The 15748-nt window shown below is 42.7% G+C and overlaps 1 protein-coding gene across 3 annotated transcripts in view; it reads left to right on the top strand.

Annotated features, from left to right (window-relative positions):
* The window catches only part of AOPEP (aminopeptidase O (putative)), a 342915-nt gene that overhangs the window by 15443 nt on the left and 311724 nt on the right, over positions 1 to 15748 (top strand). For all 3 annotated transcript variants that reach the window (XM_066604087.1, XM_066604085.1, XM_066604086.1), the window contains exon 2: positions 12170 to 12983. In XM_066604087.1, coding sequence (XP_066460184.1) covers positions 12220 to 12983 — 764 coding nt within the window. In that variant the 5' untranslated portion in view covers positions 12170 to 12219. The remainder of the gene's footprint in view (positions 1 to 12169; positions 12984 to 15748) is intronic.

The raw sequence follows: 15748 nt of genomic DNA, 5'->3' as shown, positions 1-15748 counted from the left end.
CCGGCTATCCTCTGACAGCCGAGCACCAGCTCTCCCTGCCACAGGGACCATCAGCCGACTTCTGACAAGCCGATGGTCTCCATGGCAACCTGTAAACAAAGCAGTGCAGGAATTTAAAAAATAGAAATGGAAAGAGTTGCCAGCAGATCGGCTCTATATTCCTGCTTCTTTTTTTAACGTCCTGCACTGTTCTGTGTGGGACTATGCAGGCAGAGCACAATGCCACAGCTTGTGGCATTGTGCTCTGCAGCTCACATAGTGAAACATAGCCCGGAAATCTTCTGGGCTATATAACTATGGGCAGTGGAACTCGTCCCGGAAAATTTCCGGGCGTGCCACTGAAAGGGTTAATATCCCACATAATTTACTGGGAAACTTTACCAAACTTCTAAGTGGACACATCTGTAGACTGAGTGCGTCATCAGCTTTCATGGGGCTAGTACGGGGCGAAGCTTTACTGTGTCTTTTGGGTTAATGTCGACCTGGAAGGAGCCACAGAGATATGAGTGGTGCTGGGTTTAAACCCAGAGGAGGTTATAGCCAAGTCCAATCAATGCTGTGATATATGCCAGTTCTCGTGGGACTAATAAAGAGTGCATGTCTAGTTTCCTAGAGGCCTGGGTGCAGCCTATTGGGTTTACTTGTGTGGCATAATAATATATTGAGTGGATTTGTTCCTGAGGAGGATATGTTGTGAGTGGAGCCTTGATGTTCAGGACTAATGTGGGGAGGATAGGACCCATGCTGTAAAAGGTTCTGTGTGAACCAACATAGTCATGGTCATTGGTGAAATGAACAGGAATTTGAGATAGAGGGCTACACAATTGTTCATTGTCATAAACTGTTAACTTTGTGTGAGTGTAACTGATAGGATTCTGTGCCTCTTAAAGAAACCATAACCATGCAGCTTTGTGCCAGTGTATCTGCAGATGTGTTCAGTAAAGTTGAGCTTGATCTAACCTCCTAGTCTTCTCATTTTTTTAAGGAAAGCATTGAGTAACACCATCCTACATGTAAACTCAGAGATCTGGGTTTTCATTTGTATACCTTTTCAAAACATGCTACAATAAATTGATCATTATTGTTGTTTGGTGGTTAGTGCCAACCAAAGCAATGTTGGCCTATAGTGTAGAGAGGACTATTTGTATTTTGGCAACCAGGGTGAAATAATTAATAATTTTGATATGTTAAAGGTTTTTTTTCCAGTTCAGAAAATGGAAAAAATTACTGTGGAATTGTCCAATTGCAGAGACCCTCCCTAATCCTGAAAGTAGGGCTTCACTGCAGTTCCCTGCACAGCTGCTGGCTTGGCCCCCTACTGCAGCGGGCATAACTGTGAAGGTGTTAGAGCGCTAAAGCAATGCTATGGCCACTCCATTCTCAGCATTTTGGGTTGGATCCACGTTGATCGGAAAGTGATGGCACATGCTAGCAATAAAAATGTACTTTCTGAGATGAGGAAAACCTCGTTAAATTACCCTAGTGGGTCCATTTTACTCATTATGAAAAATTTTGGTTAAAATTCTTCTTTTTGCTTTATTTTCTAAGACATAATTTTGTAATGTGGAATTGTGACATACAGATGAGGTGAAGACGGTAAAAAATTGTGAAACAGCTTCACGCCTGCATTGTTCTATATTATTTAATTTCTCAAATACATTTGTGATGTGAGCACATTACTAAAGAAAGTTGTTATTACTATTAGTGATACACTCAATGGCATTATTGTGTATCTCCTTCACTAAAATACTTCTGCTATCAGAGAGTGACAGCTTCTTGATAACACTGTTGGCTGGGAAATAAGATATTTGATGACAGGGGATGAAATATAAAATGTATGTGGCTTTTCATAATTGATTTTATTACACTTTTGACAAGGATGTTAGACTTGCATTCCAGTGTATTGTCACGGGTAAAGCTGATTTAAAAGGCTAATGTTTAATTCGTGAAAGCTATTTTGATGCTACACGTCAATACTTTTAATTCATGTTCTTGCTTGTGCTTATGTTAATGTGTGATGGCCCAGCTGCAACACTTTGAGGCAAACATTGGCTCTTAGGCCTCCATCAAAAACAACGCTTTTTAAAGCGTTCAGCGCCGTGATTTTTGAGTGGAGTCTGTCCTATTTTTGAGCGTTTAGCGCTCCTCATCAATGATGAATGCTAAATGCAGATGTGGCGTCCGAAACCAAAAGGAAAACGCGATTAAAATCACGGCGCTTTCTGCAATGCACATGTGAGGGAGGCCTTAGGTTAGACAGACAAATATAATTTTGATATTACTACAACCCCAATTCCAAAAAAGTTGGGATGTTGTGTAAAATGTAAGTAAATGTTAAGAAAAAAAAGAGTGCAGTGATTTGGAAATCTCAAATTTGGAAAGTGGTTTGGAAATTTAAAAAAATTGACTAATTTAGAAACTGATGGTAGCTACACATCTCAGAAAAGTTGGGACAGGGCCGTGTCTCCCATTGTGTAGCATCCTCTCTTCTTTTTAGGTGATCAGCTGTGACTATCTGCTCCCCTTCCCTGCAAAATGACCTCTGTACAGGTCACAGAGCATCTCTAGAACAGTCTCCCATACAAGTCACTGGGTTAGTTCCTGTCCATTATGTGAATGGCCCATGAAGCTGCTGTAAAGCATCTCTCTAAATCTCTTTAAATGCTGTTAAATGTAATTCAGGCAAGATGGCTACCCCCATAGTCACTTATAGACAACAGGATAAAAAAATTATACAATCAGGAAATAAAGACGGATTAGAAAAATGGAACACATTTCTATCTGTTTTTAATGAATACGACAATTTTTGGTAATATAGTCCCTTTACGGCTTTGTTTCCACACAGTTAAAACTCTTCTGCCTTAAACTCAGCCCAGCCTCCACGGCCAATGGCCACCTGATCTTACAGCCAAATAGATGTTTTACCTCTTGGGGTTTCTGGAGGGCTGGATTGGGAAATACTGATTAGAATAAGGCTCCATTTATATCTCTGCCCAGCCTCTGCCGTCATGTCAATTGTTTGGCTCCATGCTGAATGGCAGCAGGCAGACCACAGACTTGAACGAACATGCCAGACCTGATCGGCACCAGACAGATCCCATTGACTATAATGGGGTCTGTCTGGCTCCTGGCATGCCAAGCTGAGTCTCCAGCATGGATGTGAATGGGGCCTAAAATGCTGAAAATGTCAAAGTAATGTTTGTGTAACTCCTTGACCTTCTCAATCAAAAACATCAATATCTATTTCTGGCTGAATATTAGCAGATCTGCCTAAAATATCTTAGGACGTTTTCCATTAACATATTATATGGTTTCTTCTGTCTTTTCCTATTTACTTTTCCAAAGAGAAGACTTTTGTTTGCTCTCAGAAGGTTGTTTCCCAGAATGTTAATGGATTTTCTGCTATAAAGATGCAATAATATACCTTGAGTATTTAACGATAAACTTGAAGAATCTTCTTGTGCAACCTGTGTGGAATAATTAGAATGCACTTCTAGTAAATCGGCTCATTTTTTCATAAGCTGCAAGAAGGACTGATTTGACAGTCATGATATTCTAGAAGTATAGAAATTTCCCTCCGTTAGATTACACTGCCGACTTTAAAATACAACTTTTTTACATGAACAATGCGCTTTAAATGACTGGAAAACACTTGGTTTTATGAAACATATATTAAGTCTTTTTTACTACGTCAATTAGGAGGGCTAAAAAAGGAACCTGGTTCTACAATAACTGCATTACTTTAGTTTGCAAGAGTTTAAAATTGAAGCAAGAAGGCTACGGCGCCTAACTGTGTGGCCGATGCCCTTTTGTCTTGTTGGCTCTCCATAGCCAAATCTGATATTACCCCTTTTCATAGTAGTCCGGCTACCCCTATAAATTTCAATTCCATCTGCTTGTTAGAATTCCGAAACTTGCACTTTATAGAGGAATAACTAGAGATTAACAAAATGTAAAGTTTGGATAACCGATGAACTTGTTGAAAAGTTTGTGATGATTTTACAAAAACTCATGCATTCAAAGCCAAGTATAGCTGGAGTATTCTGAAAAGGGTTAAAAGAGAGACAATGGGTGGATACTCCAGTTCAGAGGACTGACCACCTCAGCTTGCCCATGAGCGCCCGCAGACACACCCCTAACGGTTGTGACTTCAGCACCAAACATTTATCGATACAATAGAAAATTGGCAAATGGAGATCATCAAAGCCATGCATGCTGTTTTTGCATGATTAGACACCATTATTCAGCGTCTTCAGTTCCAATACTTACTCCACTTGTTATCATAGTATGTAAGGCCGAAAAAAAGACATATGTCCAACCAGGATTATTTCAGGATTCCTTCAGCAGCTGAATATACTGCCTAAATATACTGGAGTACGTTGCAGTTTGAGGCTTCAGCCTGGCAGTTTGCCTAGATCAAGCAAATGTGGCATACATTGCATCACTCCTGTCTAAAGATGCCCTTGCTTTGGAACACCCTAAGGGTATGTTCACACATGGCAGAATTAGTTTGAATTGGTGTGCACCAAAATCACAATTGGGATTTTGACTAGGATCTGCAGAAGACTTCACTCCTTCAATTTAATGAGTGAAATCTGCCGTGGATCCGTGTCAAAATACACACCAAATGGTGGAGATATTGATGCGGGTCCACATCAAAATCTGCAGCGCAAAATATGCTGCCGATCCATGTCAAAATCCTCCACGTGTGAGCGTATCGTAATGAGGAAATGCAGCAATGTATTCTTGTTTTGTTTGTCTTGCTTTCTGCATTCAAAATGAATGTGTTGCTTATATTTGTTCTACTAATTAAAACCAGATAGTCAAACATTTTCCAATTTTTTAAAAGGTTTTTATTTTCTTATTGTAGATTTTTTTATTTTATTTTGTTGTCTGTACATGACTATTGGGGCTGCCAACTTGTTTTTGCTGTAGATCTATGATATATAGTTGCTTTTAGAGATATGCTTTATAGCAGAAATTATGGGCTATTAACATAATATAATGGTCAGGAGCTGACTTGTCAGATCATTCTTATCGAAATTATATATTTTGAATACAATTAACCCTTAATTTTTACAAATTTATTCATGCCTAAGCATAATCTGCATAGAACATATAATTTACCCCACCAAAACTAAACAACTAATCATAGCTATATTTAAGCAAATCACACTCCCCCCCCCCCCCCCCCCAAATTATATTTAGGCATATACAAAACAAATAAAAAATCCCAACTCTTGTCCACCTTCTCATCTTTCTCCCCCACCACACCAAATCCAACTTTTCTACAATACCTTAATGCAACCAGCACTGGATGTTAACTGTCCATTATATATCAGACCATTTCCCCCAAATTTCCCCAAACTTAGTGGAAGGCTTATGGGGCAGGCTGCATCCAATGGGCAGTAATCAACTTCCACGCATAATACAATGTGTTCTGATTTCCCAAAAGAGTATGCCAATCAACAATACCCTATGTACAAATTTTAGGACTAAAGGTGCATTCACATGCGCACCCACGTACGTGCACAAACACGCGTGAAGGCAGGTCCGTGCCCATTGCCTTCAGTGCAGCTGCTGCCGACTGCCCCATTGCAAGCTGGCATCGCCAGTGATTTTCGGGGAAGGGCTTTAAATATAAGCCCTTCCCTGAAAAATCATCCTTGTTTGTGTTAAAAAAGAAAATAAATTTTTATATATATATATATATATATATTGTGCATAATTATATATATATATATTGTGCATAATATATATATACTTCTCCACCGCTGGCGTGTAAATTTTCCCCACGGGGAGTCCTCTTGTCACTGAACACTGTGACAGCACTGTCAAAGTGATCAATGCCAAGGTGACTCCTCACGGGGAGTAAAGAATCCCCTGCCACAGCTGTGAGGATTTCTTCATCCCTGGAGGGCAGACAGTGCTTGGCCATACATTGAATTCTGTCACAGCTGTGGCAGGGGATTCTTTACTCCCCGCAGAGAGTCCTCTTGGCATTGATCATTGTGACAGTGCTGTTACAGTGTTCAGTGACAGGGGGACTCCCCGCTGGGGAATATTGACACGCACCACAGACCTATGGTGCACGCATGTCCTATGTTTTGCAGATACGTACATTTGCACGCCTGTAAAACACGGACATGTGAACACACCATAGGGAACCAGTGTTTCTAATAGGAGCGTGTTTATGTGCATACAACTGTACGCACATAAACACGCTCGTGTGAATCCACCCTTAGACCAATATCAGCAAGATATATATATATTTTTAATTATTTCTAGTACTCATTCCAAAGTTCACACAATTTACACAATCCCAGGCTATATGCATTACATCTGCACCATCCATGTAATATTTTGGACAGTCTAAATTTAATCTAATACCGATGTTAAATAACTTTTAATGGAGACTATTCCAGACTTTGACCATATCCTCAAACGTTCATATCAATAGAAGAAATTTGCCAAAAATACAGTCTTGAGGTTTAGAAGATACCACGACTCCCAAATATTTAAATTCCTCCACTATTTGTAGTTGCGTATGGTTCCAATGAATAGTCTACCGGAAGCAGATGTAAAGTAAGAATTACAGATTTCCCCAAGTTACTAATGAGACCCGAAATATTACCAAATCTATAAAAAATGGACATAATGGGACTCATTGATCCAACTATATCAGGGGATTGCCTTATCAAACCAGTCAGGGGCTCGATTGCCTAGGCATAGAGAAGAGGAGACGGGACACCCCTGCCTTGTTCCCCTCTGCAACACCATTGGTCCCTAAATTAATAGCAGTTGATTTGTTTGGCATGAAGCTGATCCTCATGTATTAAATGAGTCATTACTAAAAGTAATCTTTTCGCAAGTACTATTGCCAAGATTTTAACATCATTGGTCAACAGAGATATTTTACGATAGGAATTAAGAAGAGACAAATCCTCTCCTGGTTTAGGAATTAAGACAATCATAGTGTCTCTCATTGATGGTGGAAGTATGTCTTCATGCATGGATTTATCAAACCCGTCAATAAATGTGGCAGAAACATATCCTAGTAGCGCTTAAAAAATTAGTTTGGAAGGCCATCCAACCTAGGCATTTTTTCATTAGGAAGTGCTGCTTCTTATGATCCTCTGATCATAAGACAAAGCTGGCAATTGCACCCCAGCTAAATATTCATAAAGATCTTCACAATCCACACCTTACCTAGGAGCATATAGGTTTTTAAAATAGATAAAAATGTGTCCAAAATTTCATCCTTCTTTATAACCAAAGAATTATTGGGTCTCCTCAGCGCTGCAACATAGAATGATGATTCCTGTGCCTCGATAATTAGAAGTAGAGATGAGCGAACGTGTTCGGCTCCGCCCCTTTTCGCCCGAACACCGAACTTTGCGAGCAATTCCGTGCTCGGGCGAAAAAGGTTCGGGGGTCGCCGTGGCAGCGCGGGGGGGTGCGGCGGGGAGTGGGGGGGAGAGGGAGAGAGAGAGGGCTCCCCCCTGTTCCCCGCTGCTGCCGCCCGCGCCGCCGCGCCTCTCCCCGCCCCCCGGCGCCCCCCGAATCTTTACGCGCGGACACTGAGGTCCTCAGTAAAGCCGGTGTCCGGGTGCGCAAGTGTTCGTTAAGAACACGTTCGCTCATCTCTAATTAGAAGCCAAAAAACGGTCTCCTGCTTCCCTTCATCAAAGATCATCTGCTTCATAAAAAGATGCACAAGGAAAGACTAGAAGCGATGAAACTGACAGGGAGGAGACCCAGATTAGATATTAGACAGTGAGGGTGATCAATGAGTGGAACAGGTTACCACAGGAGGTGGTGAGTTCTCCTTCAATGGAAGTGTCCAAACAAAGGCTGGACAAATATCTGTCTGGGATGATTTAGTGAATCCTGCACTCAGCAGGGGGTTGGACCCGATGACCCTGGAGGTCCCCTCCAACTCTACCATTCTATAAGCCTAAGGCTTCTTTCACATCTGTGCGGGGGATTTCGTTCAGGGAGCAAAAAAGGTAAATCTCCATGGCTGAACAGTGCTGGGCGGACCCCATTGACTAGGCCCAGCTGGCCTTCTTTTTCTTCCAGTATTTTCAGCCCCATCTCCGCTCAGTCTGCTACGTCATTTGTTCCAGTAAAAAAAACTAAAAATAACTGAAGAGAAACATATTAAAAACTTTCAGTTTTGTTGAAAACCTATTGAAATCAATAGTAAAAAAAAAAAAGGAAACGTTTATTTCAGTTTTATTTCTGCTACTCTGCTTCAAAAACACAAATGTGAATTGGCCTTAATAAATACCAAATTCTGCACTGGCTAATTTAAAAATAAATCTTTCTATCCGCCAATACTCGCTCCAACATACATGACACATCACTAGAGTATGTTGCTTCTGGACAGTCCTAAAATGTGCAGCCTGCTTGCAGTGAGTGTGTACTTACCTGCTGCACACACGTGCTGCTTAAAGGGAATCTGTTACCTACTTTTAGTCCTATGAGCTAAGCTTATGTACAATGGCAGTGTTGCTCAGTGCGGTGCAACTGTGCCTCCAGCGCTCACACCGGTGGAACGATGGGGATGGCTTGTGTAACACTTACATCCCTGGACTCAGTGGTCCCCTGCTTGCAGCCCATAAGCTTAGCTTACAGGGCTAAAAGTAGCTGACAGATTCCCTTTAAACCAATATTTCTAGGCTGTGTTCACACCTATCAGATTTGGGAATCAATTTCCTTTGTCAAATGGCAGTCTGGATTAGAACAGACATTAATGGCCACAGGCCTGCCAAACAGAGAAATGTTGCACGCAACATTTGTCAGCCAAACAAAGACATCTGTCATAAAAATTGACATTTTTACTCTATTTTGGTTCAAAACAAGGCTGATTGAGAACAATGGGATCTCTCTTACATGCCAATTTCTCTCTGACTCCTTGTAGCAAAGGAGGAGGGAACTGCCAGAAACTATGCATAGTAGGTGTGAATAGGCCTCAGTAGTCTGCTCTGTTAATGAACTATGACATGGAAGATTTACTGAACTAATAGCCGGAATATTTCTCTCTATGGAAACCATGAAATTTGAAGCGTGGGGTAATCTTTGCTGAATAGCCATTGACTAGTATATGTTATTACAGGAGCATTCCTGAAGCTAAAGGGAATGATTTATCCTAAGACATCTTATTGTTGGGGTTTCCAAGAGCCTAAGGGGCACACATAATAAAGGCTAGTTTGCAGTATACTTGTCTAACTGATCCCTCATCCCTGCTACCCCTTGTACTGACACATGGTGCTGCCAGTGATTGCCCTCCACTTGATGTATCCGTACTTAGGTAAGATCTAAAGGAGTTGTGGGGATCAGAAAAGAATTGGTTAGTTTAGGATATTTCAAAGGTTTTTATGTTCACGCTCCCCTCCCTCACAAAACTTTATAAGTAAACTTTTTGGAGAAATCCCTTCCCTTGGTTGCAGTAATACAAGAATAATAAAGATTTTAAAAGATTAGTTGCAGGAACAGCTCCTTAAATTATAGATTAACCGACACTTTTATGGTTATTTACGATAAATTGATGATAATTGTTTCTCTTTGCGGTGATAGTTGCCCCATCAGTGTAAAAGGTACCATTTAGGGTGAATGCACACGGGCGGAAATTCCGCAGTGGGATCTCCCGCAGAATTTTTGCCCATGCACTCTGCTATAGGATTGCATTAGTTTATGCAATCCTCTGCAGACGGTCATGATTTCACCGCGTGAAAACTCGCGCGGTAAACAAATCGCGGCATGACCTATTTCTATGCGAGCCTCACAGAGGCTCGCACAGAAATGTCACCGCTGACGCGTCGGCTCTGCTCTGTGTATGTGCCGGCTGGGCGGCAGCCAGCACATAGCAGAGCGGAGGAGGAGACGCCGCAGGAGGTGAGCTGTGAGTCGCTGTTGGGGCACAGGTCGCCTCCCGCTGCAAGAATTCTCGCAGCGAGATCCGATCTGACCGGCTGCTTGAGCCCTAAGGGCTTGCACAGAATTAGGTTATGCTGCAATTTGTTCACCGCGCGAGTTTTCTCGCGGCCAAATCGCGGCCGTCTGTATAGGATCGCATAAACGAATGCAATCCTTTGACAGCGTGCACGGGCGGAAATTCTGCGGGAAATACCGGAAGTGCCACACATTTTGAAAGTTACTTTGTTATACATCTTAGTGAAAGCATACCTTTAAAAAAAGGTTTCCAAATTTCCTGCGGCACAAGTGGCCCAGTGGGCAGACTGGGCTGTCTCTGGTGGTCTGTGTTCCTCAGCTAATGCTGCCACTCTCTGCTACTGTGAACTGAGACATCCTCCACGTCCTCAGCGTTACTCTGCAACTCTCGCGCATGCGCCGTAAGCTCCAGTACTAGGTACTATGACATGCCTTGTATTTTTCCACATGACCAAACGTTGCGTGAGTAATACACATATGTAGATGAAACCATTAAAATTACTATGTCCTATTCATTACATATTACGTCTGTAAAAATGGTTCATGTGAACGAGCACTTGCGCAAACTTTGGTTTCCACAAAGTTTGCTGCTTCATTGTTTTGGATCTTCGAAGGCCCTTTTGCATGGAATGATTATCATTCTAAAAATCGTTGGACCTTGTGAATTTGAACGATAATCAGTCAGTGTAAACACGGCCAACAAATAAATGACAAACGAGAATTTGTTTACTTCTTGTTCGTCATTCATTTTATACAGGCATAAAAATAATCGTTTGCACGTTGTTGCGTGTGAACAGGGATCGTTTAGTCATACTAGTAATAGTGACTGTGAACAATTTATCTTCCTGTGTAAACAAGCTGCAAGAGCGAACTTTGTCATCATATGCTTGTTTCCCCATGCGAACAATAAAATGCTCCATGTAAAAGGAGCCAAGGCCCAATGTCCACGGGTGGATCTGATTTGCGGAAGATCAGCAAATCAAGCAGCCCATAGGGATACATGGGTGTCCGCAAATGAAATAAAGTATGCAGATTTGATTTGCGTACCCTTTGGTTCGGAAAATAAATTGCAGCATGTTCCATTTTAGCGCGGTTCCCGCATGGATGGCTTCCATTGAAGTCAATAGAACCGTCCGATCCGCAGACGGTCTGCGAATTCCGTGGGTAAGCAGTTTAAAAAAAAAATTGAACAAAAAACACCACTGCGCATGTACGGCGGCCGGCACTTCCGCACACATCTGCAGTGAGGTAGATAGAAGACCCGGACAGGTAAGTAGAAAACCCGCAGTGTACCCGGCCACAGTCAGGGTTAAATTCTGCTGCGGGGTCCCACATGCGGAATCCGATCCGACCGTGTACATGAGGCCTATGGCTGGTCTCACACAACTGAATTTGTATTGCGGAATTCGCGATCTTCACTCGCACGGACGATCCACAGTATTTCGCACAGATTAAATGAATAGAACATTCGCATATCCATTCATATGAGCGGATAGTTATTGCCACGAGCAGATATTAAGTCGCAGAATGTTCTATTTTTCTGCGGAATCCACACGGACGGCTTCCATTGAAGTCAATCGAAGCTGTCCGAACCGCGGCCCATCCGCAATTGACATTATGAGTGAGCCCACTTCCTTGGATGAAAAGCAACCCCACAAATGAGTTGTTTTAAAAACTTTTGAAATGCTTAGAATTAAACTCCACTATACCATAGAAACATCTGGCTAAGTCCGGTCTCACACGACCAAGTCGGATTCTGTATGCGGGAGGTCCGCAGCGGATTCTGTCTGTGATTCTCTGTGGTAACACTGTAAGGCACTTTCCCGTATTGCGGATGACTGCAGAGGTTCACAGGCGATCATGCTCAGTACAGGTTTTGGATTTTTTTGGTTTGTATTTCCCTCACTGTCGCTTAGCAATGACACGGGTACCTGCAGCAATTTCTCTTCCTCACTTCGTATCCACGAGTATCGAGGAAAAATTGAAAAAGCATGCCTTTCAATGCCCGCGTTTTCCTGCAGATTATCCGTGCAGATGCCAATCATGGAAGCCGCGATTCAAATCTGGTTGTGTGAGACCAGCCTAAAAGATCTAAAAACATTGAAGCAGCAGACTTTTTGAAAACCAAAATTTGTGCCAGTCTCAAAACTTTTGGCCACGACTGTACTTTCCCTTATTGTGTACGTTATGTGTTCATTTGTTTATCCTACAGAATGCTCCTTCCATGCATAAATCTTGACTGAGTTTCGTGTGCAGCGGAGGATGGATCCACACACGGATGACTTGCCACTGATGGCGAACACTAGTCACATGCTAGTAAAACACTACGCACTGGACCTTGATGTGTGCTTCGAAAGTCAGATCATCACAGGGAATATTGTTTTATTCCTTCAGCCCAACACCTCTTGCGAGAAGGACAATACTGGAAACGCTCAGCCTTCACAACCGGGCGAAGACCGGGCACAGGAGTCTTGTGTGTCACATTCAAGTAAGACCTTGTCACAAAGTAACATTAAAGACTCTATTTTGTATGCTATAGGTGAAAGAGCTACTTCTGAAAAGTATAGTCACCGTGGCAACAGGAAGCAGACTTCTGGGATTACAAGTTCAGAGCCCTGCTGTCACCGAGGGGATGATGGAAGTAGGGATTTTGTTCTCGTGTTGGACTGCTGTGATTTATCTGTGTTAAAGGTTGAAGAGGTGGATGTCTCAGGTCTTCCTGAAAAATGCATGAGATCTACGCTGCCAAGTTGTCAATCCGAGCAGCAGTTAACTCATGGCCATCCAAACTCAGACGAACTTGTAGCTTTACCTGAGAGTCGATGGAAGGAACAGCTATTCTATTACATGCAATGCAGTCAGGCACCAGGATGTGGAGAACTCCATTTTTTGACTGACACTTGGAGCCTGCAGATCAGCAAGCCCGGAGTAACTCTGTCCACTGACTTCCCCTCTGCTATTAGGATACGGTATAAGACCACAGCAGATGGGAGGTCAGTAAAATGGACCAAAGACCAAAGAGGAAGGTAAGCATTTGTTAAATAATGAATTAACAGCTACTGTCAACGTCTACAAGTGTTACACGGCTAGATTCAGCTGCCATTAACACACACTGAATATGCTTGGCATGCCTTTTATGTCTTGCATCAAATATGGATCACAGCCGAGAAGGTCAGATTTATAGCACATTGGGCTCTAACAGGATTACATAGCTTAATCTAGGATCAAAGGCGCTGATTTCCCATCCCTCTCTATTCAGACATAACATTTTAGAAGACAAATATTGCAAGAAGCCTAACTCGCTATACAGCTGTCTGTATATATTTCGAGATGGGCAGATGAGGAGTTGGCTGAAATCCTTTCTTGTTCGAGGGGTGCGGGTCGTGTTCTATTTATATTGTATTTCAAATATTCGAGAGGTTGTCTTAATATTATTACATTTAAACGTGTCACACACTTTAATTTTGGTCACATACAAGCAGTAAAGTCTCCAGGCGTTTAATGTACCGTATGGGAAATAATAATAAGTCGATTAACAATGCAGTAAGAATACTTATTCTGTAGTGACGAGGGCCATATTTGTGCTCTGTTGACACTTCTGAATAGTTGACTTTAGAATGGGACGGTGGTGTGATTGACAGCTCTGCTCCAGGATCACAAATCTCAAGGGGCTGTGCTCTTGTGTTATTCCTTCTGTGTCAGGAGATCACCAACGCAGCCAACAAAACATTATTTTAACACACACCGGTGGAAATGTTTTACAGTACTGTGGGTTGTGTGCACAAAATAGGTTGAGAGACTTGTACAGGGATGTTCCAGCCCGGCCACACCATAACTTTGCCAGAATGTGTGTCTTGGACACCAGACAAGGCATTGTTTGTTTACATCTCCGAAAGGAAGGAAACTGTGTACATTTTGAATATACCGTATATACTCGAGTATTAGCCGATCCGAGTATAAGCCGAGACAATAAGTTTCACCACAAAAAACTGGGAAAACTTATTGACCCGAGTATAAGCCGAGCTATACTCGAGTATAAACTAGGTAAAAAAAAAACCCTCCATACTCACCTCCCAGCCGGCGTCTGTGTTCGTGCGACAAGCTGCTTGAATTCTCCCCGCTGCCATCCTCTTTGCTTGGCTCTGTCAGTGCTTTGTAAGTAAGCGCTGTGATTGGATTGAGCACCAGCCTATCAAAGCTGGCACTCGATCCAATCACAGCTCTTACTTACACAGCGCTGACGGTGGGGGATTTGAAAGCTGAGCAGGGAGATGACAGCGGGGAGAATTCTAAAGCAGCTTGATTGGCTGTGAATGATCGAGCACCGGCTGTGATTGGCTGACGCTCGATCCACTCACAGCTCTTCCTTACCCAGCGCTAACAGCGGGGGATGACAGAGCCGAGCAAAGAGGACGTCGGGAGATGACAGCGGAGAGAATTCAAGCAGCCTGCCACACCGCCACCGGAGACACAGATGCCGGCTGGGAGGTGAGTATGGAGGTGGTTTTTTTTGTTTTTTTTTAAAGCCTTGACTCGAGTATTGGCCAAGGGGGACTTTTTCAGCGCAAAAAAATGTGCTGAAAAACTAGGCTTATACTCGAGTATATGCAGTACTCATAAAATATTATGTCTTCTGATTTTCGTCAAACACCTAGGTTTAAAGAACAATCTAACAGTGATTTTGGAAGGTTAAAAATTAATTTCATAAGTTGGTCATCACAGGTCGATATTGGTAGATGCCCATCTACCATTGTTTCTCTTTTTATTTTGGTAAAGCTGAAACAGGTGGGGCATAAAAAATTGTGACTCTGATTTTCTTGTATGGTGTACATATTGTGAGGGAATTATCTGGACATCGCCCGGGATGCGTACCACAAATTACACCTTCAGTGCAAGCAGGCGGGACACAGACTTTCCAAACTGAAGCTATACAGACATCAGCCTCTTCAGGGGATTATACAAAATAAACATCTGCCCATCTGGCTCTAACTTTACCAGTTATAGCTGCCGACTGGCGGGCTGCTCCCTCCAGCCTCACCATATAGGCAACATAAGTCCAACTGTAAGTTTTTGTACCCACACACAGGTTTTTGTACTGCATAACCGCTCCCACACATTTGGGTGTCTGTCTCCAGCAGCGAGTAGCGGTATCCCATTTCTTCTTGAGCTATCCATTAATTAACTAGAAGGTGAACTTGTTCCCTGGTGCTTCACAGTCTGGGAGATATCTACCCCCTACCCACTGCAACTGCTATCATCCTGTCACATTTGCCCCTCCTCTGCTCAGGGCACTCTGCCTGAGAACTTACCACAGCACAACCAATTTTCCCAGTCGGTACTCTACTGAGAACTTGTAGGGTTGGAGTGTCAGGAACCACCTCATAACACATCTGTTCTTTTCTTTATTTTGGGACATCTATTTTAAAGGGGCATGGTTCATTACCAGCTTAAATGTTCTTCCAAGTAGTTAGTACCTCCAAGCCTCGAGAGCACATTTTAATAGCCAGGCACTCTTCTTCAACAATTGCGTAATTTTTCTTGGGTTGGGAAATGACTGCTCTCAGTTCGGTGCTGAAGGCCCTAGTTTGTATGATGAACACTTTTCTGAAATCTGGGGTCACCAATATCGGTTCAGACACACAGGGAAAGTTTCAAGGTCTGAAAAGCAGGTTCAGCCTCCAGACTCCGTTTTAAAGTTAATGGCCCTATATGGCGCGAGCAAGGTACCTGTATAAGGCTGGAAATACTTCGCCTCTCGAAGGAGGAGGGTGGGTTGGTCTTGCCTAAGCCT

Source organism: Eleutherodactylus coqui, chromosome 5 (genome assembly GCF_035609145.1).
Source record: "Eleutherodactylus coqui strain aEleCoq1 chromosome 5, aEleCoq1.hap1, whole genome shotgun sequence".
NCBI classification, from domain to species: domain Eukaryota; kingdom Metazoa; phylum Chordata; class Amphibia; order Anura; family Eleutherodactylidae; genus Eleutherodactylus; species Eleutherodactylus coqui.
Note: the sequence above shows the minus strand (reverse complement) of the source record. Positions and strands in the feature narration are given on the sequence as shown.